The sequence below is a fragment of the Zea mays genome, chromosome 8 (assembly GCF_902167145.1).
Source record: "Zea mays cultivar B73 chromosome 8, Zm-B73-REFERENCE-NAM-5.0, whole genome shotgun sequence".
In the NCBI taxonomy this organism is placed as follows: domain Eukaryota; kingdom Viridiplantae; phylum Streptophyta; class Magnoliopsida; order Poales; family Poaceae; genus Zea; species Zea mays.
In genome coordinates, this window is record NC_050103.1 from 138,161,623 (window position 1) to 138,189,499 (window position 27,877).

At 45.4% G+C, this 27,877-nt stretch overlaps 1 protein-coding gene across 1 annotated transcript; it reads right to left on the reverse strand.

The window, feature by feature from the left end:
• Nucleotides 1-18,275: 18,275 nt before the first annotated feature.
• On the reverse strand, nucleotides 18,276-19,827 carry LOC100273381 (WAT1-related protein). Its single transcript, NM_001147818.1, has 4 exons — nucleotides 19,521-19,827; nucleotides 19,369-19,437; nucleotides 18,759-19,287; nucleotides 18,276-18,693 (listed from the first exon to the last, which is right to left on the reverse strand). The coding sequence occupies exons 1-4, from the start codon at nucleotides 19,706-19,708 to the stop codon at nucleotides 18,388-18,390; spliced, it is 1,092 nt and encodes a 363-aa protein (NP_001141290.1). The 5' UTR covers nucleotides 19,709-19,827; the 3' UTR covers nucleotides 18,276-18,387.
• Between the last annotated feature and the right edge of the window lie 8,050 nt (nucleotides 19,828-27,877).

Here is a 27,877-nt window from a genome sequence, read left to right on the forward strand (position 1 = left end):
GGAAATGGGAAAAGGAAAAAGAAAAAGGGTTTCTCAGCTAGCTGGGCCAGGGGGGGTTTGGCCTAGCCGAGCGCGACCGCGTGGGTAGGCGGCCCACTTGGCCCGCCAATGGGGGAGACGGCGTGGGGATGGCGCGGGGATGGTGCCGTGGCGCGGGGGGGTGAAGGGACGGCTCGGGCACAGTGAGCGGGGGCGCATGGTGCCAACCGAGCTGGTGAGCGCGTTCATGGCGAGGAGATGGGGCGGACGGTGGTCGGCGGTGAACGCGCCGGTGGCCTGTTCACGGGCGAGGGGAGGGAGAAACTGACACGCGGGGCCGGGCTATCAGCGGGAGCGGCGGGCGGGAGGGGAGCGCGGCTGACGAGTGGGGCCGGGGTGTCAGGCGCGGGTGCGGGCGCGCGATGCTGGGCTGCTTGGGCCGCGGGAGGGAGAGGGGGGGAGGGGCAGGCGCACGATGTAACACCCCTGGTGTTACTATAACTAAAACTTGAGCATGACATCATGAGCATTGGCATTGCATATGTTTGACACACCTAGAGTGCATTCACTAGGTAAAAATTTCAAACAAGTTGTATTGTTTAATGTTTTGCAAATAGAACCCTGGTTAAAGGATTTAACCCTAAATAGGGATTAAAGGGGTAAAACTTAACCCAAGTTAAGAAAACCTAAATACTTTAGGGTAAAAGTCATAAAATGACACCAAGAATAAACTTGAATCACTTTTATACCCCTGGGATACCAGAAACCCTAATTGGAACCCTGGAAAAAAAACCTAAAACCAAACCCTAGGGGCTTATGTGCAAAATTAGTCCATTTTTGGACTAAGGTGCAAAAACCAAGCTAAATAAGTGTTTTAAGTCGCTTGGTTCACAAATATGTGGACTTGAAAGCCAAACCCTAAGTTTTGGGCTCAATTGCAAAAAGGACCTTGAGTTTGATTCCTATGCTAAGTCTGAAAACAGGGTTATAGGCCCAACTTTGGGGCTGTGTAGCTTTCAAAATAATGAGAACTCATGTTAAGTGACCACATCAAAGTTGAAGACCTAGCATAAGAGAACAACTTTGCTTAAGAAGGAAAGCATAGTTATTAAGAAAAAGTCAGAGATAATTAAGCCCCAAGTTTGGCTGTCAGACTGGTCCATTCTGAAATTCAGATTCTCAATGGAACAGAGCCAACTTTGTGTGTGAATTCAAACTTGAATTGTTGAGAAATTGATCAAGGTTGCTGTGACAAAGTTGTAGCTGGTTTGTCAGGCTATAATTTTGCTACAGGGAGTTAGCTTGGTCACCACACAAGATTGGGAGAAAATTTAGCTTAAAAACGGTCTGTCAGGATGACTGAACTCCATTCACCATGGTACAGTAGCTGAAATGGATGAGATCGCCAGCGCAACTGACCCGCCACCGACGACCAACTACACGGCGAATTGTGCCGTCGCCGGTCCACGTTGGGCTCTGGGTGGGTAACACCCGGTGTACGCTACGCCGCCGTGGATAAGTTCCGGCCATTAAAAATTCCGGCCACCCTACTACGTCACCGCAGTGGAAGACGATAAGAACGCCGGTCATAGCCGTCGTCCGACCCTACGCCACGTATCCGGGCACCTCTGTCGAGTCATCGTGTTTCCCCGCTGTTGTCTCACCGATGCCGGTGAGCCCGCCACGGCGGTGGACACGAAACCGTGGCGCCAGAGTCCTTCCCCATCTCCGGCCGCCAGCACGACCTTACGAAATTGAACACCACCGTCGATGGGATCTATAAATTAAGTGCGCCACAGTCTCCGTAGGGCAGTAAACTATCCAGCCACCACAAATCAGCCGCATCCATTCGCTAGAATCCGCGAATTTTGAATTCGCCCCAAATCAATTTCCGCCGCCGTGAAGAACAGCTCGCTGCGGCCAGCTCGATTCCGGTTAGCTCGCGTCCCTCTGTTTCTTGTTCTAGCGTCCTCATGTGCCCTTGATGCTCACCAAACCGTCCAATTACACTAGAAGCCCACCCATCGTCAGGAACATCCCCATCCATCCGCAACCTTCACAGTCACCGTGGCCAGCACAACCCTGTTGATCATTAGTGAAATTAAGTTGGGGGAAAGGTGTGGGATAGGTCCAATTCCATGTCCGTCGCTCGGGAACCCTAGCCGTTGCCCTATCCCGCCGGTCTAGGAGCTCGCCGGACTTCGGCCGCGCTCGACACCGTCGTGTACCCCGTCGCGCGAAAGAATAGAAGACCGAGGGTCTTTTTGTGAGTTGTCAGCGACCTGGGAAAACAGTAAAGGAACCTATTTCAAGTTAACCGTTAAGTCGAGGGCCCTTCTGCAAAGATGCCAGCGCGCGCAGGCGTGGGCGTGTTTTCTCTCTGGTGTTGGGCCACTTGGGCTAGATTTGGCCCAGCACTATTAAAGCTTTTCCTTTTTCTTTTTCAGCAGAACTTTGAAAAGATGTAGAAAATTACAGAAAAATCCTTAAAATATGAGACCAATTTTCTTAGAACCCTAATTTCCTGTAGTATTTAATAAAAATAAATTCATGATTTTTAGATCAAATAGGGAATTCTAGAGTATTTAAAATAGCCTAAACTACTAGTTCTGGATTTTTAGAAAATAAATAATAAGTCCAAAAATGCCCAAAATTTGTATATGAGTTTTATACACTACTTAGAGGCCTTGGGTAGAATTTGGGTTAATTTGGACCTTGTTTGACATTTAGAACCTAAAGCCCTACCCCTGCCCTATGAACTCCTTTACCGACTCCGGAAACCCTAAGTTCCCGGAATTCCGTGAAGGAAAGTTGTACTCAAGATACAGATAATAAGTTTATATTATCTTTGCATTCTCATAAGCATGACATGGCATTCATTCTTATATATATACCTATATGGTTATATTTAGAAAACGAAGAAGAGAGTGAAGTGACTCAAGAGAAGACATCACCACCTTTGGAATCTCAGGCAGAGACTTGGCTCTACTTCGACATCTGCGAGTCCGAGCCTGACTCACCTACTAACAAAGGCAAGCCCCGGTGCATGCAACCCCTTTCCTTGTGTTTTTAAATACTTTTTGCACACTTAAGTCTAGTGAAATGTGCATTAGGTTCATAGGAGTTACTTGAAACCCTTTGATGCATTGCTTTCCTTGATATCCGTACCTTTGTAGATACTTCTGTGAAGTATCAAAATATGATTTACAAAAATGCTTAGCCTTGCTTAGATCTTGTGGATAGAGGTTGTCCTTAATTTAACTCGAGAAAGGATGGCTTCTACCTGCAAGAATATTTTCATTTGGAGCAATAGTGGGATCTTACTGCAAAGTTCCCTGTGATGCTCTTTTCATCCTAAGGAACAGAAACAATCCTAAGGATGGAAATACTTAAATTGAGACTTGGGGTAGGAACAGGTGATGTTCTACCCAGGTTGATTAAGGATTAACGCGTATGTAGGCTTGATGATCGAGGACCCTTTAACTGGTCACATGCCTCGTCATGGGTAAGCCTTGCCTCGGGCAGACTAAGGCCGGAATAAGATAACACGAAATGGGCGTGGAGCGGTGGCGAGAGTAGCGTGTACCCTCCGTGGCAAGAGGCTGGACGGTGGTGTATCTGTGCTCTCGGTTTGCGTGAACCTGATCCGGTCTTAAGAACCCCGGTGGCGGGTTGACATATGCAAGGGTTAAGTGCTACATATGTCGTGTGATTGGAGATCCTCAGCTGAGTATAATCGATTCGGATCGCCGTACCTTCGCGGTTATGAAGACTTGGTCACTGCCCTGCAACCTAAAGTCAGGATGTGAACACTATGGATAAAAATGATGTTGTATTGATGAGATGTTGAGATTAGACTAGATGCAAATAGAGTCTATTAATACTTAATATGGCGTTAAAAGATTGAAAGTAAGGACTCACTTTAGTAAGCTACTTCTGCAAAAGTATAAGTTGATTTTTGCTAAAGCCTCTCCTTGACTCCTATTTATCCAGCATACCCTTGAGAGTCTTTTCCTTAGTCGGGTAAGACTTGCTGAGTATTCCATACTCAGGGTTTATCCCTTTGTTGTTTTTAGGTGAGGAAGCGACATATTTTTGTTGCTTTTGCTCCAAGGTGGTACCTAACGAGGAAAAACAAGACTGAAGTGCGGGAGGACTCGGTCCTCCACTTATGATCTTTTGCTTATCGGGAGGAGTTTGTGCCTCCCTTGGTTTGTATAATATTGCTCTGCACTCACTTTTAGTTTGGTCTGTAATAACATAACTCAAGCTTACTTTTGAAATAAATGTAAGATTATGTAATTCGCTTCCGCATTTCTTTATCTCCGATGTTCTGTAATGTCTACAAGACGGGTGAGACGTTCCTGGTGAGGTAAGGAAAGATACCGAACTTATCAAGTAGTTCAGGGACACCTACAGGGTTGTCTGATGTCCGTTGGACAAGGACAACTGTAGGTGGGCCTAATTACTTGGGAGGTTCCGTCACAGCTGGTATCGGAGCGTAGCCCTTCTTTGCAGATATTATGAGGCATCTTCAAAAGAATTTTCAAAGGTCTTACCTAGAAATTCTTTTCTCTTCTTACCTAAAGTATTCTGAAGAGTCTATTTTAAAGACCAGATAGGAAGAGTGCAATGTATAGAAGGTATGAATCAACTAAGGTTGATTCTGTAATTACACATGCATCATGTCATACAAACTTTAAGTTAAACCCCCTGCGTAGCTAGTTTAGTACATGATTCATCTACCTTGTTCATACATCCTTAGTGAATAGAGTGTATCCGTTGCCCTTCTCTATAGATGAATCAACAAGAAGCTCCTACAGGAGTTGGAGAGTTTCTACGAGATTTTGGTGTTCCAGTGGTCCTGTGGCGACTACTTCAAGAGGTCGGATATACCGAAGCACCCAAGTACCAGTGGTCACGCACTGTTCTTAGAGGACAACCATGGTATGAGGTAGTAGTGCGTATTCCAGAACGTGCTAGAAAACCATCTTGGCCGTATTGGATGTTCCATGCCGAAGGAATGACTCCTTGGGAGGGTGCTCAGGTAGCTGCCTTAGAGGTACTAACAACCATTTGTTACCAGAAAAGGGAAGAAATACAAGCCACATCTATGAGGTTGTTCCCTGCAGTTGCCTTAAGTGACCCGTTGGTGTATCATCACCAGGCCCGATTAATGGAAAGCATTCCTATTGGGCAGGATTCCGTTGAATCGGCATCTGCTCGAGTTTTGATGGCCGTGCTAGAATTGCAACTTACTCGGGGGCACAGTCGTCAAAAGTGGCAGCAGTTGTACACTGGGAGCTATGCAGCATTTAAGATGATGGAAATGGCCAAGAATAGTGCTTGTATTCAAGCACAAGAACGACTCGAGGAAATGAAGGTTCAAGCGGAACAGGTTATTGGACTAGAGCATCAGGTGACAGAACTTCAGATGCAACACCAAGCTGATCAGATTCGCATTAAGGAGCTTGAGCATCAGCTAACTAATGCTCATTCTAAATCAAAAATTCTGAGTCAGCAACTAGAAGAAAGTCACTTGTATGTTGTTGCTGTTAGAGAAGACCTTAAGGAAACCCTAAGATTCATAAGCCATCAGGATCAGGCGGTCAAAGAATTGAATCGTGCTCATCCCATGGAGTTTCAAGTAGCACAACGGCTTGTCAACCATCTGCAGCAAGCAGTGCATAGGCTCAATGTTGCCTTTTATCCTACTCCTGCACCGGCAGACTAAGGGTTCCTTGGAAGAATGGCAACAAACCTCTGGCAGATGGTATAGCTAGAGAAGATGTAGTAGATTAATGTAATAAGGTAGGTGTATATAGACCAGCTTGGTAAATAAAAACAGGTTAAACTTTGTTGGAAAGAGTTTTCCTGTTTCACCTGGATCATGTAACATGTGAGCTTTTATATGACTATGGTGTAAGAAACGACTACCGGTTTCTGAGGCAACTTTTAATATCTACAGTAGTTTGTCAAAATTCAAGAGTTAAGATGGTTATTCCTTTGGATATTCCATGTGGATCACCATGTTGCTTTATTAACCTAACCTAGGAAAGACATGTTATCTATCGAAGGCATACCAACTTAATCCTTGACCTGGTGATCCCTATGATGGGCATAGAAATATGCTTGGGCTGAATTAACAGTCTCCCATCATACTTCTTTCATCAAGTTTAGGTTATGGCCATGCCTTGTTCACTTCCTTGGGCCATGATCTATTTGGATCTCTACTTGTGATCGTACTTACAGGTGGAGTCTCTTTTGTACCTTGTCATCCTTGATCAGTCTATTTGTGTTATGTGAGATTCCTTATTGGTTATGTCTGGTATTGGCGTTATGACTAAAATTGATGATGTTGCGCCAAAACCGAGGGCCTCTTGTGGGTATACACACAAGGTTGTGCTGCTCGATGCACGCTTGTATCACAGTTAGTAGTCATAATCCATTATGAGATTATATCAATATGTTATCTCTACACAAATTGTTCTTACCACGTGAGATCCATTATTGGTGCCAGTTTTGTAATGGTGTCATGGTTAGGAACTTATGGTACCGCGGCGAAACTGAGAGCCTCCTGTGAATGTACACACAGGATTCTGCTGCTTGGCGCATGTTGGTATCGAGGTCTCTGGTCATGATCCATTGTGAAACTACACTGATATGTGATCTTCTGTGGACTCCTTCCTTAAAACAATTTCTTGTTGTTTGTAAAGAGATCCAGCAACATCTGTCATTTCCATTGGATCAAAAGGGCATACCACTTTCATGTGTGGTCTTATTTCTTTTGATCTTGGTAGTGACTACTCATATAAGTTCCCTTTGCATCCTTTGTGTAAGGGTGAAGCCTTGGATCTTTTTAGTGTTGAATAACAACTGATTAGATTCCAAAATGAAGACTGGTTTTCCCTGCTACTGAAATGCAGGAGTTTGTTCATTCGCTTTCCTAATTAATCTATGTATTCCCTAACCAAGTGGATAATTCATCTTGCATGAAGAAACGGATGAACAACCTGACCAAATGGATTTCTATCCAAATGCATGACCTTTGGCTTGCAAATGTGAACTCTCAACCCTTGGCTTACCGATGGTACTGAGAGGATTTGCTCAATGTCAAAAGTAGTTCAACAAGTTGGTTTTGACTAACTTGTAACTGCCCAATGAACGCATGCTGAGTTTAGAGATCGTTTTATCGAGTTGTCTAAACTCACTTTGGTTCAACCCACCACAAAGAAAATACTTACCAAAGACAAGTTAAGTTGACCAGTAAATTATCGCTCTAGTCGCGCCTCGACCACCTCACGCATGCTTTTCCTGCGTGTGTGATCATGCCGATCCATGACTAGTATTGGATACAATGGACTGGTTGCAAAGTCCGCATTGTTAGATTCCTCCGCTGGTGATTTTTCTTGAATTTATATCACCTTTCGTGGACTTGGATTCCCTGGTTAACACGAGTTGGCCGTGGTGTTATTCGACATTCACACCCGTCTCGTGTGCTATGAACTTACTGTAACCACTTGTTGGTAAACCTCTTCTTGTGTGTTTTACCCAAGATGGTGCATCTGATTCTATTTGGGTAAAGTTGCATAATTGCCACCCAACAGACTCAGATAGTACAGTGTCATCCGAAAAAGCAAGTTGCACACCTGGAACCTTATGTGTTCTTCTGGTGGGCAAAGATGCAAATTGAAATTGCACACTATGTGACTAGACGTGACACTTGTAAACGTGTCAAGGCCATATACATGAAGACTGATGGTCCATTACAATCCTTACCTATCCCAACATGGAAAGGGGAAGATATTGTATGGACTTTATCATGGGATTACCCAGGACTACAAAAGGGTATGACTCTATCTGGGTTATTGTTGATCGGCTTACGAAAAGTTCTCATTTTCTGTCAGTCAAGATCGATCCCCAGTTACTGTCTATACCCAATTGAACATTGCTCACATTCTTAGTCTACATGGTGTTCCGAAGACCATAGTGTCGGATCGTGGATCGCAATTTGTATCCAAATTTTGGGAAGAACTTCATAAATCCCTGGGTACTAAGTTGCTCCACAGTTCGGCCTATCATCCTCAAACCAGTGGACAGACTGAGAGAGTGAACCAAATACTTGAAGATATGCTGCGGGCATGTGTCCTGGACTTCTCACCAAAATGGGATGAATGTTTGCCTCTAGCGGAGTTTTCATACAATTATCAAGAAAGTATCAAGATGGCACCCTTTGAAGCTTTATATGGACGACGATGTCGAACTCCGCTAAATTGGTCTGAACCTGGAAAAAGATACTTCTTTAGGCCTGATATGGTGAAAGAGGTCAAAGAAAAGGTTCAGAGAATTATTCATAATATGAAGAAAGCTCAGACTCGACAAAAGAGTTATGCAGACCGATGACGACAACCCTTATGCTTTCTGGTAGACGACTATGTCTACTTAAAAGTTTCACCAATAAAGGGTGTATCGCGTTTCGGAGTTAAGGGGAAAGCTTGTACCCAGGTACATTGGTCCATTCCTGGTGATTGAGCAATGTGGACCAGTGGCGTACCGACTTCAGCTCCCCGAAACATTGTCTGCTATGCACAATGTGTTCCACGTGTCACAATTGAAGAAGTGTCTTCGGGTTCCCGATCGAACCGTTGAAGTGACTGATGTTGTCCTGGAACCAGATTTAACACACTCGGAGCATCCTATTCGAGTCTTGGATCTAAAGGACAGGATCACCCGAAGAAAGACTCTCAAATTCTACAAGATACAGTGGAACCAGCATTTTGAAGATGAGGCTACTTGGGAAACTCAAGACTTTTTGAATAAGAATTTCCCAGGCTTCCTAGCCTCTTGTAAATTGTAAAGCCTGTATAGCTCTTGTAATAAAGAAGTAACCCCCACATTACCCCTGCCTTATACCAAAATTAAGGAAATAAAAATGTGATGTGTTTCCTTTACCATTATCTACCCTAGGATCTTAATCTCGGGACGAGATTCTTTTATGGGGGGAAGGATGTAACACCCCTGGTGTTACTATAACTAAAACTTGAGCATGACATCATGAGCATTGGCATTGCATATGTTTGACACACCTAGAGTGCATTCACTAGGTAAAAATTTCAAACAAGTTGTATTGTTTAATGTTTTGCAAATAGAACCCTGGTTAAAGGATTTAACCCTAAATAGGGATTAAAGGGGTAAAACTTAACCCAAGTTAAGAAAACCTAAATACTTTAGGGTAAAAGTCATAAAATGACACCAAGAATAAACTTGAATCACTTTTATACCCCTGGGATACCAGAAACCCTAATTGGAACCCTGGAAAAAAAACCTAAAACCAAACCCTAGGGGCTTATGTGCAAAATTAGTCCATTTTTGGACTAAGGTGCAAAAACCAAGCTAAATAAGTGTTTTAAGTCGCTTGGTTCACAAATATGTGGACTTGAAAGCCAAACCCTAAGTTTTGGGCTCAATTGCAAAAAGGACCTTGAGTTTGATTCCTATGCTAAGTCTGAAAACAGGGTTATAGGCCCAACTTTGGGGCTGTGTAGCTTTCAAAATAATGAGAACTCATGTTAAGTGACCACATCAAAGTTGAAGACCTAGCATAAGAGAACAACTTTGCTTAAGAAGGAAAGCATAGTTATTAAGAAAAAGTCAGAGATAATTAAGCCCCAAGTTTGGCTGTCAGACTGGTCCATTCTGAAATTCAGATTCTCAATGGAACAGAGCCAACTTTGTGTGTGAATTCAAACTTGAATTGTTGAGAAATTGATCAAGGTTGCTGTGACAAAGTTGTAGCTGGTTTGTCAGGCTATAATTTTGCTACAGGGAGTTAGCTTGGTCACCACACAAGATTGGGAGAAAATTTAGCTTAAAAACGGTCTGTCAGGATGACTGAACTCCATTCACCATGGTACAGTAGCTGAAATGGATGAGATCGCCAGCGCAACTGACCCGCCGCCGACGACCAACTACACGGCGAATTGTGCCGTCGCCGGTCCACGTTGGGCTCTGGGTGGGTAACACCCGGTGTACGCTACGCCGCCGTGGATAAGTTCCGGCCATTAAAAATTCCGGCCACCCTACTACGTCACCGCAGTGGAAGACGATAAGAACGCCGGTCATAGCCGTCGTCCGACCCTACGCCACGTATCCGGGCACCTCTGTCGAGTCATCGTGTTTCCCCGCTGTTGTCTCACCGATGCCGGTGAGCCCGCCACGGCGGTGGACACGAAACCGTGGCGCCAGAGTCCTTCCCCATCTCCGGCCGCCAGCACGACCTTACGAAATTGAACACCACCGTCGATGGGATCTATAAATTAAGTGCGCCACAGTCTCCGTAGGGCAGTAAACTATCCAGCCACCACAAATCAGCCGCATCCATTCGCTAGAATCCGCGAATTTTGAATTCGCCCCAAATCAATTTCCGCCGCCGTGAAGAACAGCTCGCTGCGGCCAGCTCGATTCCGGTTAGCTCGCGTCCCTCTGTTTCTTGTTCTAGCGTCCTCATGTGCCCTTGATGCTCACCAAATCGTCCAATTACACTAGAAGCCCACCCATCGTCAGGAACATCCCCATCCATCCGCAACCTTCACAGTCACCGTGGCCAGCACAACCCTGTTGATCATTAGTGAAATTAAGTTAGGGGAAAGGTGTGGGATAGGTCCAATTCCATGTCCGTCGCTCGGGAACCCTAGCCGTTGCCCTATCCCGCCGGTCTAGGAGCTCGCCGGACTTCGGCCGCGCTCGACACCGTCGTGTACCCCGTCGCGCGAAAGAATAGAAGACCGAGGGTCTTTTTGTGAGTTGTCAGCGACCTGGGAAAACAGTAAAGGAACCTATTTCAAGTTAACCGTTAAGTCGAGGGCCCTTCTGCAAAGATGCCAGCGCGCGCAGGCGTGGGCGTGTTTTCTCTCTGGTGTTGGGCCACTTGGGCTAGATTTGGCCCAGCACTATTAAAGCTTTTCCTTTTTCTTTTTCAGCAGAACTTTGAAAAGATGTAGAAAATTACAGAAAAATCCTAAAAATATGAGACCAATTTTCTTAGAACCCTAATTTCCTGTAGTATTTAATAAAAATAAATTCATGATTTTTAGATCAAATAGGGAATTCTAGAGTATTTAAAATAGCCTAAACTACTAGTTCTGGATTTTTAGAAAATAAATAATAAGTCCAAAAATGCCCAAAATTTGAATATGAGTTTTATACACTACTTAGAGGCCTTGGGTAGAATTTGGGTTAATTTGGACCTTGTTTGACATTTAGAACCTAAAACCCTACCCCTGCCCTATGAACTCCTTTACCGACTCCGGAAATCCTAAGTTCCCGGAATTCCGTGAAGGAAAGTTGTACTCAAGATACAGATAATAAGTTTATATTATCTTTGCATTCTCATAAGCATGACATGGCATTCATTCTTATATATATACCTATATGGTTATATTTAGAAAATGAAGAAGAGAGTGAAGTGACTCAAGAGAAGACATCACCACCTTTGGAATCTCAGGCAGAGACTTGGCTCTACTTCGACATCTGCGAGTCCGAGCCTGACTCACCTACTAACAAAGGCAAGCCCCGGTGCATGCAACCCCTTTCCTTGTGTTTTTAAATACTTTTTGCACACTTAAGTCTAGTGAAATGTGCATTAGGTTCATAGGAGTTACTTGAAACCCTTTGATGCATTGCTTTCCTTGATATCCGTACCTTTGTAGATACTTCTGTGAAGTATCAAAATATGATTTACAAAAATGCTTAGCCTTGCTTAGATCTTGTGGATAGAGGTTGTCCTTAATTTAACTCGAGAAAGGATGGCTTCTACCTGCAAGAATATTTTCATTTGGAGCAATAGTGGGATCTTACTGCAAAGTTCCCTGTGATGCTCTTTTCATCCTAAGGAACAGAAACAATCCTAAGGATGGAAATACTTAAATTGAGACTTGGGGTAGGAACAGGTGATGTTCTACCCAGGTTGATTAAGGATTAACGCGTATGTAGGCTTGATGATCGAGGACCCTTTAACTGGTCACATGCCTCGTCATGGGTAAGCCTTGCCTCGTGCAGACTAAGGCCGGAATAAGATAACACGAAATGGGCGTGGAGCGGTGGCGAGAGTAGCGTGTACCCTCCGTGGCAAGAGGCTGGACGGTGGTGTATCTGTGCTCTCGGTTTGCGTGAACCTGATCCGGTCTTAAGAACCCCGGTGGCGGGTTGACATATGCAAGGGTTAAGTGCTACATATGTCGTGTGATTGGAGATCCTCAGCTGAGTATAATCGATTCGGATCGCCGTACCTTCGCGGTTATGAAGACTTGGTCACTGCCCTGCAACCTAAAGTCAGGATGTGAACACTATGGATAAAAATGATGTTGTATTGATGAGATGTTGAGATTAGACTAGATGCAAATAGAGTCTATTAATACTTAATATGGCGTTAAAAGATTGAAAGTAAGGACTCACTTTAGTAAGCTACTTCTGCAAAAGTATAAGTTGATTTTTGCTAAAGCCTCTCCTTGACTCCTATTTATCCAGCATACCCTTGAGAGTCTTTTCCTTAGTCGGGTAAGACTTGCTGAGTATTCCATACTCAGGGTTTATCCCTTTGTTGTTTTTAGGTGAGGAAGCGACATATTTTTGTTGCTTTTGCTCCAAGGTGGTACCTAACGAGGAAAAACAAGACTGACGTGCGGGAGGACTCGGTCCTCCACTTAGGATCTTTTGCTTATCGGGAGGAGTTTGTGCCTCCCTTGGTTTGTATAATATTGCTCTGCACTCACTTTTAGTTTGGTCTGTAATAACATAACTCAAGCTTACTTTTGAAATAAATGTAAGATTATGTAATTCGCTTCCGCATTTCTTTATCTCCGATGTTCTGTAATGTCTACAAGACGGGTGAGACGTTCCTGGTGAGGTAAGGAAAGATACCGAACTTATCAAGTAGTTCAGGGACACCTACAGGGTTGTCTGATGTCCGTTGGACAAGGACAACTGTAGGTGGGCCTAATTACTTGGGAGGTTCCGTCACACACGAGAGGGGGGTGGCTTGGGCCGGAAGCGGCCCAGCCGAGGGGGGTTTCTTTCTCCTTTTTCTTTTCTTTTTCTATTTCTTAATCCTATTTTCTATTTCTAATTCTTTTATCTCCTTTTCTCTTGAACAAATAATTAGCTAAATAATCTTAGGTGCTAAAAATAATCTATGTGAGGTGCTTCTAACAATCAAAGTGTATGCATATGATGAGATGACCTATGGGATGGAGTTTAGGGAGAGATAAAAAAGGTTAGGAGATTAGGGTTCCAAACCTTGGGTTGAAATTTTGGGATGTTACATTCCCTTTCAAGTACCATATGCACATCTCAAGAACCAACAATTGCATACTAAATTAAATTTAAGTACTAAAAATCTTAAAAGCTAGAACTTGTCAAGTTTTCGCCCCAGTTAAGATTTTTCACTTGCTTTGTTGGCGGTTATCTCAACTAGGTTAGACAAGTCCTAGATGCAATACAAGAAATTTAACTATGCAATGCAAACTCGACACCACCATTTTTAGGATTAAGTGAAATTTCTGAGATCAAGAATATTTAGCTCATTCCTCAACATGCAAAAGCAGGTTTTGTCTAAAGGCTTTGTGAAAATATCCGCTAGTTGATCTTCCGATCTCCCTCCTTCTCATACAATATCTCCTTTAGCAACATGATCTCTAAGGAAGTGATGACGAATGTCAATGTGCTGGTGCGAGAGTATTGTACATGATTATTAGCAATTTTTACTATACTCTCATTATCACACAACAAAGGTACTTTTTCTAGAACTACACCATAGTCTAGAAGAGTTTGTTTCATATAAAACATTTATGTGAAACAAGCACCCACGACAATGTATTCTGCTTCGGCGCTTGACAAGGCAACACTGTTTTGCTTTTTAGAGGTCCATGAAACTAGTGATCTCTCAAGCAAATGGCACCCTCCGGATGTACTTTTCCTATCAATTTTGCAACCGGTGTAATCCGAATCGGAATAGCCAATTAACTCAAAAGTAGCTCCTTTGGGATACCGAAGGCCAACGCTCGGGGTGTGCTTAAGGTACCTAAGAATTCTTTTAACAGCGCTAAGATGATCTTTCTTAGGGTTTGCTTGAAAGCAAGCACACATACAGACACTAAACATGATATCGTGCCTAGATGCGGTAAGATACAATAAACTACCAATCATAGAACCGGGATACCTCAGCTCCCTCATCTAAGTCGAGATGTCCATTAGTAGGCATGGGTGTCTTGATTGGTTTGCACTTCTCCATTTTGAATCTCTTCAACAATTCTTTGGTGTACTTCTCTTGTGAGAGGAAGTTGCCTTCTTTCATTTGCTTGACTTGGAAGCCGAGGAAGAAAGTGAGCTCACCAATCATTGACATTTCGAACACCTTCGACATCAACTCACCAAATTCCTTGCAATGACAATCATTTGTCGAGCCAAAGATTATATCATCAACATAAACTTGACAAATGAAAATATCATTGTTATGTTTCTTTGTGAATAGAGTGGTGTCGACGGTCCTGATCTTGAAGCCCTTCTCAACGAGGAAGTCACGAAGACGCTCATACCAAGCCCTTGGAGCTTGCTTTAGACCATATAGTGCCTTAGACAACCTGTAAGCATGATTAGGATATCTAGGGTCTTCAAACTCGGGTGGTTGCTCAACATATACAAGTTCATTTATGAAACCATTTAAAAATGCACTTTTTACATCCATTTGATATAGTTTTATGTCATAGCAGGATGCATATGCAAGAAGGATACATATGGCTTCTAATCGAGCAACAGGTGCAAAGGTCTCTCCAAAATCCAAACCTTCAACTTGAGAGAACCCCTTTGCAACTAGACTTGCCTTGTTCCACACAATTACACCTTGATCATCTTGTTTGTTTCGAAACAACCACTTTGTTCCAATGATTCTTGCATCTTCTAGAGGCTTCTCCAGGGTCCAAACTTGATTCTGGGTGAAGTTGTTTAATTCTTCATGCATGTCACTGTTTCACTGTGTCATTGTCAACTTCACATAAGCCCTCCCTTTCTTTAGCCTTCACAACTCCACTTCCCCGACGACGGCGCGTTCGCCCGCCAACCATCCCTCATCGAAACTCGCTACAAACAACGATGACTGACGAACCCAAGCACCTACCCACCATTCCCATGCCAAGACGACTCTATTCCATGTATCAATTGAAGTAATCGAGCTCGGGATACCCTCTGCTCGTGACTACGGTGGACACCGAGGTTCGGCGAAGCCGTTCCCGTTGACACAGTGTGGTAGCGTTAAATCACAGAGCTTGGCAAGGCTTAGTAGCTCATGAGACTACTTTAACAATGTCTGAAAGGACCAGAAAGAATATATAATTAGCCGGCCACGCCAAGGAGGGCCACGGCGACGCTTAAGGATGACGAGGTAGTTCTCATTAATATACTATGGTAGAGTTCAATTGTTTGGGTTTACAAGCAATTAGGGATCCTAGAGATACTTAAACACGAGTCAGAGATGGGTGAGCTCACCTGAGGAGCTCTGGCCATGGGGAAGCACCTCACGACGGCAATGGTGACCAGTTTTGGGGGATTCCAAAGAACTTGAACTACGGTTGATGAAAAAGGTTGGCTGAGAGTGGGTTGAGTACATAATAGAGAGGTGGAGCGAGGGGAGTGCTCAATTTAAGGAGCCGATCGTGTGCTTCATGAATTTTGGATGAGTGTGTTCACGGCGGCGGTGGGATATTTCCACCGAGGCCCGCCCGTCATGGCACGCGATGAAACAATGGCCCCGATTAGTAACTATCTACTCACCACGACCCCCAACACCATGGTGAATTGGTCCATGGCGTGGCACAACCGAGGAAACCGATAGCCCCCACGATGATGGCCGCTCGACCACATCGCCAACAAGTGGACATAGCCGTACCGAGCTTCAATTCAACCCCTCTGCGATCTTTTCATCTTCCTTGGTCATATCTTCCTCAAACCGCGCACGAATCTCCTCGGCAAGTTCGAATCACGGCATGGAGGTTTCCGGCAGCAAGGTTCTCCAAACCTGGGATCTTCTTTAGTTACTATTCATGTCTGAATACCTGTTTGCAACTGCCTGACAGAGCCATTTTGAGGTCTTTTTACTCCTATTTCCAATTAACAACATACTAACTCGACTTTAGCAAAGTTGCTCTCATATATACATCCTCCATCTTTGTCACAATGATCTTGGTCTTAACTTCACTGGATTAGTTACAATTTGGTTCTGAAGTTGGACCAAAGTCATTGTTAGTCCAGGTTCAGAATACTGCTCGACTGACAGTCCCACTTCTAGGGCATTTACTTCAAATTCCATACAGTTCTTGGGCTAAGTCACTCAATCAAATTTGTACTACTATAGTAGCTCTACAACTTTGCCATAATGACTTATAGCAAACCCCTTATGGATCAAGAGATGCAAGAGCCCAAAGTTGGCTCATCAATAATGTTTTTCAGAGTTCAAGGGTAGGATTACTTATGCATTTTTGCAGATTACTCCAAGTTTCACCACAAAACTTGGAAATCCCCAAATGTAGAAGTTGCTTAGTTTTTGTTACTCTATTATTTTGATCTATACACTTTTGACAAAAAGTGGTTAGAATGGAAACCACCCTATAGGATACTAATTAGGGTTTTAGGGCTCCAAATTAAAGTTTAAGTATCCTAAGGTACATTAAGTGATTAACCCATCTAAGTTATTATTTCTTGAATAGGTCTACCAAACTTAGTAAGATCACTCCTTAGTGTTCACCACATAAGATCACATGCTTCTATTCCTAGGAGAGATGCACTCCTACCTAGGGTTAAGAATCCCCCTTACCAGATCATACCGTCACACAAGGATCACATCACATGTTTTGTTTTGAAATTTTAGTCTAATGGATGCATTCTAGGTGTATCATACACAATGTAATGCAAGTGCATATGATGTCATGTCAGTGTTTTAGTTCTCGTAACACCAGAGGTGTTACACCCTATATATGTATTAATAATTTGTATATATATATATATATAAATATATATATATATAATCGTGTCGGGCCAGGTTGACACCGTGGGTCGAGAATGAGGCCTAGATACTAGATAGGCACGACATAGTTCTCAAGCCATACCAGCATGAGCCTATTTTGACTCATGACGAACTAGGTCACAACACTATTTAATGGATCATGCCCGCTAGGCCAGGCTACGATACTATTAAATGGGTCCAGCCATGGCACTATTTAAATCCTAGGTGCACCACAAGGCTCAGCCGAATCCGTGCGATCCGACCCTAGGAGCGCGTTACCACGCGTTCCGATCCGCGTGAGGCACACCGTCAGATCCGCCGCGCTGACGGGGATGGCGCCGCTACACACCTATATCGACATTGGTTTGGCTCGATCTAGAGGCACACTGACTAGCAGTGTGTGTGCTGACCCTGTCCTAGCCCCGCTTGTCTCCTTTTGCCGCGAGCTAGGAATTTATGGGTTTGGACCGTGTTTGAATAACTATCCCATCTAAGCATGGTCATATAGAAACTGTAGTCATAAACGAGCACATAATTAGTAAAACATATCAGACTATTTGGTGTAAACCAACATGTTGGTGGAGGCGAGAGGATGTATTTGAAAATATACCAGAAGCGATCGAAGAGTCATTTTTGAAAGCTGATGCACGACGGTGGGAGGGTTGTTTTGGAAAATTATCATGACCACTTGTATGATTTAAGCCAAATGGTTGGTTTGCAGCTGATGCATACATATCACCTAATTCAAGGATTATGAGGTGTGTTTCACCATTCTATACAAATTATATTTCTGCCATGAAAGCCACATATGATGGCCTTTATTAGCTCTCACATCAAAGCATAGGAAGGCTTCCTGCTGCCTAACTAGCCAATCGATGGACTGTTTGTACGTACAGTACGTGCACTCAGTGTTATTAATACTATGTTAGCCACATGTTTCTTTCTTCCTTAGCAGCTAAGCTCTTGGGGAGGCCCATGCCATGCATGGGATCTTCACTATATTTTTTAGGCCTTGTTCGTTTGTGTCGGATTGGTGGGTCGGAATAATTCCCGGCCGGATTGCTTCTCTAATTTATATAAACTTTGATTAGCCGGAATGATTCCGGGTGCAATCCGACGCAAACGAACAAGGCCTTAATAAGAGTTACATGGACCCTGATTGATCGATCTCATTCTATCTCTTGGATCGCTAATGTAGGTCTTGTATGGAGAAGACATTAGAATTTATTAATGCAACTTCAGAGTTAATATAAGTTGACATATATATTTATTCGTTCGGATACAACAGAGTAGTAGAGTGTTGGATCGCCGAGGTGAGTTGAGCATGCATCAGTTGAATGATGCAATGCCCTAGCTTGTCACGGTTGTTGGAGCGCTGAGGATGCCCCTGCTGCTGCTGCTTCTTCTTCCTGCTTGTTGGTCTTTTCCTGATCAGATGCCATGTCTTCTTCCTTGAGCTTTCCCCAGTGCACGCTGTAAAGGCCGGCAACAAGCAGAGCTCCACCCAGAACGCTGCCAAGGTGCACGATCTCTCCCAGAAAGAAGGAGGAGCTGAATATGGTGAAGACGAAGCAGAGCGGGTTCGTCATCGCCAGGAACACCGGGCCTTTCAGCTCCATGCACCACGCTTGGAGATAATGGGACAGTCCCGTCACCACGAAACCCTATCAGCAAATAATAATTAATAAAGATATAATATATATATGAACGAGATAAATAAATAAATTACCACGTAAAGGACGGCTACGAGGGTAATGTCACAGCGGAGCCTCCACTTGGACAAGTCACCCCTCTCTGCCACCACGGCCACGACGAACGACTGCAGCATGCTGAACACGCACTGGGTCGCCGTCACAAGCATCCTGTTGGGGTACTCCTTGAGCAATGCCGACTGCAGGACGATCCAGAGCGCCCACGTGACGTTGGCGAGCACCATGAGCAGCGTCCCTGTGATCCACGTCATCCTGCTGCTGCTGGTGGAGGCACGCGGCGGGGCGGCGGCGGCGAAGGCGCGGTGGTGGTTGACGGGGCTCATCGCCGGCCCGGCGTACAGGGCGAGGACGAGCACTCCGGCGACGCAGAGCGCGACTCCGGCGGCCTTGGCCACGCCGGCGACCGTCCTCAGGTTCGCCGCCTCCATCCGCAGCAGCAGCACCAGGCAGAAGGTGAAGACGGGCACGGAGTTGGCCAGCGCGGACCCCACCGTCGCAGACGTCAGCTTCAGGGTCAGGTTGTACGTGTTCAAGCTGAAAGTGTTCCTGCAAACGGAAACCATGCATAATCAGATTCAGAGCTAGCTAGGAGGAATCTGCAGAATCCATGCACGCACGCATATATACCCGATCAAGGCAAGGAAGAAGAGCTTGAGAAGCAGCCTGGGATCAGACATGATGGGCCGCAGATTCTTCCTGCATGCATATATATATGGATGAGTACGTAGTCTATATCATATGCATTAGGATCGGATCGGATCGGAGGCCGGCGGCGGTACCTCTGCTGCACAATGGCTGTGGGCACGAGGATGAGCGAGGCGAGGGCCATCCTGTAGAAGATGAAGACGAAGGTGCTCATGCCGTCGTCGAAGGCTGCCTTGGAGATGACGAACATGCCGGTGCCGATGATCTGCACGGCGAGGGCGATCAGGTAGGGTTTCTTCGCCTCCAACGCGCCCGCCGCCATGGTTCTAGTTTAGTTTAGTTTAGTCTGCAATTAATGATTTGATTGGATTCCCAACGAACAACGGATCGATCGGACGTACGTGTGCGTAGCTAGCTAGCTGCAAATAACCTAGCTATATGAGCACACGCAACAATGGCTGCCTAGCTAGCTAGTGTATATATACACGGCGAGTGCTTCTCCTCCGGCACTCGCAATTATTAGCTAAAATTAAAAAGGCCGGAGGAAATAAATAAAGCGCCTCCGATCCCTTCTTTTACATTATATACTATATATATGTCCAAATTAAATACATCAGACCGGTGGGTAGAGGAGAAAAGCTACGACCTAAAGCGCCTTCCCATCCTCGATCTTCTTTTACCTTTGGATTCTTGATTTGGTATCTGACGACTGTACGTAGCGTGTCACTACTGTGATGAGAGTGTTCTAGCTAGCGAAACTTTCACTAGTAGACCAGTCTCTTTTTTATGGGAGCTATTAAATAACCTGATCCTAGTATCAGTGAGGAGAGACATGAGCTCTAAGCCTACGACAAGACAATTTTTACACGCGGTTTTAGTTATCAAACCTCAATAATATTTACGGTGGCGGTTTCTTAAAAAATGGCACTAAAATCATTTTTATCCTTACTTTTCTAAAGATGATAAAACTATCAAAATAAAAAAGTTATAGATCTCGAAAAGTTATAGAACTTTGTAGTTGACAACGTTTTTATTTGAAATCATCTTGGCTCTCAAAAATTACATCTGAATTTGTCAAATTTAAAATGCAAATTTTGCAAATGATCTCGGAGGGAAAAAGTACCTAAATAAAAGTTATAGAACTTCAAAAGTTACTCAACTTTGTAGTTGACAACTTTTTTGTTTGATTTAATTTACGACCTCAAATAGTCAATTTACATGCAGTTGGCTATAATATATGGACAACAAAACTGTAATTCAAGCACAAAGCACGTTATAGGTGGAGTAGTAGAGAAGACTTTGCACGAGGCTTGTGGGTTTAATTCCTAGCAGCCGCGTAGCACGCGAATTTTATGAGAAAAATGTTGCGACTTGCGACGGAGACAAGCGAGCCAGTCTTCTCTAATTAATTTTTTTGCTATTTCTAAACCATTTTTATGTTTCATATTTTCATTTTCTTAACCCGGCCACTAGTGAAAATTGATTTCCACTAGCTGTTCTCAGTTACCCGTCCATAAAAAAATATTTTCTACTGGCCCCTACTACCGTCATTCTAAAAAATGTCACTAAATATGTTGAGGACCACAACTATATAGCTTATGTGTACTAGTAATTTCACATAATGAAATGAGTTTTGCAGGGTATTTATTTACGCTACAGTTTTCAACATGTAAAACTATTATTAACATAAATTATAGTAACATGTAGTGTTGAGAATATGGGCCAGACCTTTTGAACCAGCACCAGCACGATCTAAAAATAGGAGCCTAAAATACGGTCCGGTGCGAAATAATATGAGTCGGGCTTACAGGACACGAAGGCGGGTCTGGACAAGCCTCAATTTTTGGCCCATCGGGCCCCCGGCACGGCCCGCACGCATCGGCCGGCACGACCCAAACGCATCGGCCGGTACGACCCAATGAAGCCTATATTGTTTAATTTCTTTAATTTAGTAACCTATAGACTTTATGTGGTTATTTGAACTTTATGTTGTTATGATACTCACATTATTTAATATAATAATTTAGTAAGCTATTGACTTTATGTGGTTGTACTATTTGGATTTTATGTGGTTTAAATATATGGGCCGGGTTTAAACCGTATGACCCAACGAAGACACGACGTGCTTTAGAGCCGGCCTAGACCATTGTTTCTATTTTTTGGGTTAGCACGGCATGATCTAAAAGTTTTTTTAGCCTTTTTAATCCATGATAGTTTAACCCAAAGCACGATAGGAACGGGCCAGGCCGACCCGGCCTAATTCTAACACTAGTAACATGTATTATAAATATGTCCTCATTTTATCATAAATTAATACAAGCATTATCGTAAAAATCAAGATGACCATAGAATGAGTTTTTCTATGACTTACCAACCTATATATACAGGGAGACTTCAAGAAAATCACATAAACATTATGGGATACATAACATCGAGCGTCCACATCTCTGCTATATCTGTGTGGTTAATAAAGCATTTCGTCTTACAAATTGGCGTGCTAGCTATATATAGGCAATCTATCCTACAACGTAGAGAATGGTGAAGAAATATTTGACCTTTACAACTTCCAAAGGTGTGTTGCCTTTAATTTGTTTCCGCAACTACATGCCATATCAAAAGTGAAGATAATAGAACTTATCGCATTAATTTATAATTCATCTATAACCTCAAAGTTTAGATGCAAGACATCGCTTGCAGCTACCAAAAGTAACATGAAGGACATCACTTGCAAAATAATGCAAATTTCAGATGCCATGTACAATAATTAATGGTTAGTTTTTAGAAACTGTCGTTGGAAAAACATGGACTGTGTTCAGTGCGGTACATTACTGAGCACCGAACATGTTTAGTGCCCTTGACTGTGCTGAATGAGAGTGTAACTGTTAGTTTTATCCTTTGGTGCTATTTATAACCTCTAAACCGACCATTTGAGGTGTCTTGTCCCTTCTAAGGCCTTGTTTGGATAAAGAAGGATTAAAGTGGATTGAGGTGTATTTTAGGGATTGAAAGGGAAATTAGTTCATATTACACTTCAATACACCTTATACCACCTCAATCCACTTCAATCCAAGATTACCCAAACAAGCCCTAATTATATAAAATACCACTCATTTGAGGTGTCTTGTCCCTTCTAATTATATAAGATACCACTCAAGAGTGAGGAAGACCTTTAACATAGTGAGGAACTTGAGAATTTATAATCATGTGTTTAGCGACCTTATTATTAGTGCATAGAGAGTGACTAATTGTGTGCAACCACCATCCTTATTTTATTTGGCATGGTCAAGTGAGAGTCTAGTGCTTGTTACTCTTGTTGATCCACATCATCTAGACAATTAGGTGGCGACTAAGAGTGGTGATCATCTAAAGCGTTTGTGAGTGACCAGACTCGGGCTTGTATACGGTTATGATTGGTGCACCGTGTCAGAGCAGTGAAGAATCAACTTGTTGAAAGCACTTATGTCTTTTATTGATCAAGAGGGAGCGACACCCTTGTGTGGATGCTCCAACTAGGACTAGTAGGAAGTGCTAACTCTTCGAAACCTCAATAAAATATAAAATGTTTTCTGAAACTTTTTTACTATGCACATTTACTTTTGAGTAATTCAATTCAACCATTTACATTATTAGAATTGTTATTCTAGTATAGGATTGGAAATTAGGATGTAACATTATTTATCATATCATTAGGCACTCTTATCACATCATTAGTGTCGGGTACCGTAATTAGGGGTACCCCCAACACTCCTAAACACGGCTGATAACCACCATCAGTACAAGCTGCAGAGACTGATGGGCACAATTGTAACGCCCTGAATTTGGGGGTAGAATTTTTTTCTTCTTTTCTCTCACCAAATTCGGGCGTTACTCTCTTTTCTCTTTCCCCGTTTGCTCCTTCTTCCCAATTTCAAACCAGTATAACGGCATGTGTCCGTGTCATGTATAAACCAAAACCTAAGTGTCATGGGTGTTGCATCATGCCGAAGCACATTTCTTTGTCTGATGTTGAGTGTTCGTCTCGTTCCGTTCCGGATTTTGATTCGCGTTTTAATTCCGTTTAGTGGTCCGCGCTCGTCGTGGGTTTTCGATCCGCGAAGTGGCCCGGCCCAACCTAGTCCAGCCTAGCCGGCCCGCCCCGGCCTGCGCGCCCCCGGCGCCCAAACCCCCCCCCCCCCCATGCGCCCCCCTCCTCTCTCTCTCTCTCTCATTTGGATCTCCCGCGCAACAACCTCTCCTCTCCCTCTTCCACCTCTCTCTCCCCGTGGTGCCCTAGGATTTGGAGACGGCGATCACCGGATTTTGGACCCCGAGGTGAGCTCCCCTCCCCTCCCCTTCTCCTCTCTCTCCCTCTCCCTCCTCTTCTTTCCCCCCCGCCCGCCCCCTTTCTCTCCCTGCCCGCGCGCGACTCTGACCCCGGCGGCGCTCGCCCGCGGCCCCTCCCCCTCCCACCGCGGCCCCTTTCTCTCCCTGCCCTCGGCGCGGCGGCGCGGCCCCTGCCCGCCCGGCCCCCGCGCGGCCCCTCCCCCCTCCCTCCCCGCGGCGGCGCCCCCGCTCGGCCCCCGCTCGGCCCCTCGGCGTGGCGGCTCGGCCCCCTGCCCGCTCGCCCGCTGCGGCGCTCGGCCCGCCCGCTCGGCGCCCGCCCTCGGCCCCTTCCCCCTCCCTCCCCGGCGGCCTCGCCCGCCCGGCCTCCCTCGGCGCGGTGGCGCTCGGCCCCCGCTCGGCCCTCCCCGCGGCGGCGCTCGGCTCCCCGCCCCCGGCTCGCCCGCCCGGCCCCCGGCGGCGCTCGGCCTCGTCCCCTGCCCGTCCCCGGCCCCTGCGCGCGGCCCCGCCCTTCGGCTCGGCCGGCCGTGGTGGCCCGGCGCCCTCCCGCGGCGCGGCGAGCCCCGCTCGCCCGCGCGCCCCCGTCCCTGGCCGGTTCAACCGCCCCCCTGGCCGGTTCAACCGCCCTGGCCCCGTTCGGCCGCCCGTTCCCGTCCCGGCCTCGCCCGACCGTATCTTCGCTCGCCCGCGCTCGCGGTGATTATTCGTTAATTAGCGTGTTGCGTCGCGCGCTTCGCCGCGCGACGGATTTGTCTAAATTCAGATTCTATCTTGTGTGCGTCGTGCGCTTCGTCGCGCGACGATCCATTTTTGTTTCAGGTTGTTTAAGGTGTAACGCCGCGTGTGTATTTACGCGACGTTCCACTTTGGACTCAGTTTAGTCGACGTATGCCGTCGTGCGCTTCGTCGCGCGACGTTTAACGTCTCCTCGTATCTAAGGCGAAGTGTCTCGTTGCGTGCTCGGTCGCACGACGAGTCGTTAACTTCTTAATTTGTTTTAGAGAGCTTTGTCGCGCGTCTCGCCACGCGACCATTCTTTTTATTTATCTCCACCTGCTTATAATAATTAGACATGAAACATGACTTTACTTTACGCTAAACATAGTGTCTACATTAAATTTCCTTCCATTAAGCGAGTAGTTAATTTATAATCATGTAACGTGATCGTTTCTCGACTGTCTTTTCCTCTTTCTCTCTTAACCGTACTCGCGAGCCCGCGTGGAACGTCTGTTTACTTATTGCATTCTATTGTATGGTGTACTGTTCTTTTGTATTAAATGTGTGGATGTATGTATGTTTGCGCTCGCATAGAGAACGATCCGGTTGAAGAGCCCGAGGAACTCGCAGGAGAAGCCCCTGAGCAGCAGTCGGTTGGTGGAGGCAAGTGTCCCTTGACCTATCTCTGTCCTATTCATTCTTTAATTCACCTCCCGCTTTACATATTTATGCCTAAGGTTTGACTAGCTCTTGTTATCCCTGTCCTTGATTACCTATTTGGGTTGGATTATTACTGTTTAGCTTTATGCTATTGCTCAACTCTAATCAATGAACATGATGAGATTATCTATGATACGCTGTTTTCCCTTCTCTTATTATGATGTTGTGCTTGTGACCTTCAAGGGGGCTCGAGCGGTTTCTCGAGTGCCAAGGTTGATTTGTCCCTTGGGGAGGAGTGCGGTACATTTAGGAAACCTAACGGGTGGCTACATCCTCGGGGAATCTTTGTAAAGGCTACGTAGTGATGCCCTGCTAGGCCACCTAGGTAGTGGTCAATGGGGAGTAGCTCTCTCCGGACAGAATGGGAATCACGGCTTGTGGGTAAAGTGCACAACCTCTGCAGAGTGTTTGAAAACTGATATATCAGCCGTGCTCGCGGTTATGAGCGGCCAAGGGAGCTCCAGTGATTAGTGGTACTTGATCAGAGATACTTTGGTACAGGTGGCAATGAGATCGATGGTTTTGGTTATGACTATGGTGCTGGTAAGTGGTATTCTTTCCGTTTGGAAAGGGTACATCGGGCTAATAACTTGGGTTAATGCTAAAACTTGGCTTTCTACTAGTAAATAATAATCTGACCAACTAAAAGCAACTGCTTGACTTATCCCCACATAAAGCTAGTCCACTACAGCCAAACAGGATACTTGCTGAGTATGTTGATGTGTACTCACCCTTGCTCCACACACCAAACCCCCCCCCCCCCCAGGTTGTCAGCATTGCAACCACTGCTCAGGCGAAGATGAAGCTGTGGAAGGAGACTTCCAGGAGTTCCAAGACTACGACGAGTTCTAGGTGTGGGTTAGCGGCAACCCCCAGTCGGCTGCCTGTGAAGGCCGCGTTTATCTACGTTTCTTTTCCGCACTTTGATTTATTGTAAGAACTATATGGACGTCTCAGACGTATGATGTAATCAACTATTATACCCTTTTAATACTATTTTGAGCACTGTGTGATGATGTCCATATTATGTAACTGCTGTGTACGTGAATAACTGATCCTGGCACGTACATGGTTCGCATTCGGTTTGCCTTTTAAAACCGGGTGTGACATAAGTGGTATCAAAGCCGTGCTGACTGTAGGACCGCTAACCTAGAGTAGAATGGTCGTTCTAAGGACTATAGACCTCTGTCTCTGCCTTGACTTTGATATCCCTTCAAAAGTTGGTCATACTGACCAAACCTATGTTCTACTATATATAATACCTTGCTGAAAATTATGTTTTATTCTAATCCTTCATTTACTTATGATTCATTATTTGCTGGTCATATTAGTTCTGTTCTCACCCTTTTGCTTGCGATGTCTTTTGTAGATGGCTCGACTTAGACACACTGCACGTAAGTCAGTCATCCCCTTCTTACCCTCCCGCCTTGCTGAGCGTCCGCTTCGCCGTCCCGTGGCCGGACAGTCCAGCCACTTGGAGAGACTGCACCACCGCCTGCTTGAGGAGCAGGAACGTCGACGACAGGAGCAGGAGCAGCAGGGCTCTTCTTTCTCGCTCCACCAGGAGATAGAGTCTGTGAGGAGCTGCTCCCCTGTGCTTCCTCTGGAGCCGCCCCCTGCACCACCACTGGGCGCCCCAGCTTCTGGAGTAGCTGCTGGAGGAGACCCAGACGACGGAGGAGGCGACGACAGCTCAAGCCACGACACCGACTTCTCTGCTAACCTTGAGCCGGAAGGATGGGTTGCTCGACCCATCACTCGCGACGCTGCTCGCGGGTGTCACTTCCACGATGCGCTCGACACCCTGCTACGTCGGGCATTTGACCGGCATACTTGGTCCGTCGAGTATCGCTGTGTGGTCTACCAGCATAATCGCGGGGTCCACCCGGACCGCTGGGAGGCAACCTGCTTGGTGCGCTGTCCGGAGAATAGTCTCCAGGGTGCTGAGGTCTACTCAGAGCACTATTCTATCTCTGAGCGGGACTCAGCTAAGGCAGCCATGCAAGATGCTGCACGGCGTGCGCTTTCGCACTACTGCTCGGTTTTCGGTGGGGCAGCTGATGGTCTTGACCTGAAGTATTACCCCCGCCGTTCATCTGGCAGCACAGGAGGCGTGATTGTCTCACCTGTCGGTGAGGGCAATCCTAGGTTGAGCAGCACAGTCAACCTAGCCGCCGTGCTAAACACGGAGCTGGACCATGCATTAGACGAGCTGAGTAGGGCTCGTGCTGAGATCGCCCTGTTGCGGGCTGAGCGCGCGGAACGTCGTCACTTGGATGGTGGTTCCCCCGCTCCCGTCGGGACTCAGCACCCGTACCGCTCACCTCAGCGTGGACACCAGTCTTATGGCAATCCCGACTGCAAGACCAAGATAACTCTAGAACCATAGATCGTTAGAGTTGGATCTTGTAATTAATACGAAATATATATACATAGAGGCTTCAGTCTTAGCGTTAGTCTCAGTTTTAGTTAGTCTTAGTTAGACAGGGTAGTTTGCTATATCCTGTGCATTTATGTTTGTCATGATGAACTATGTTTGGTTTGGATCTTTGTAATGATTGTCACCAGAGTGTGGGTATCCCCTGCATTTTGGTTTACCTATTATGTTAATGGAGTTAGTTATATAGTTGGGAAACCCATTATTCTCCTTTCCTCTTTATCTGAGAAGCTGTGTGGTCTGTGTTGGAGATCAGTGAAGATGCTCATCTGTTCAGTGCTGTTGAAGAATTCTATT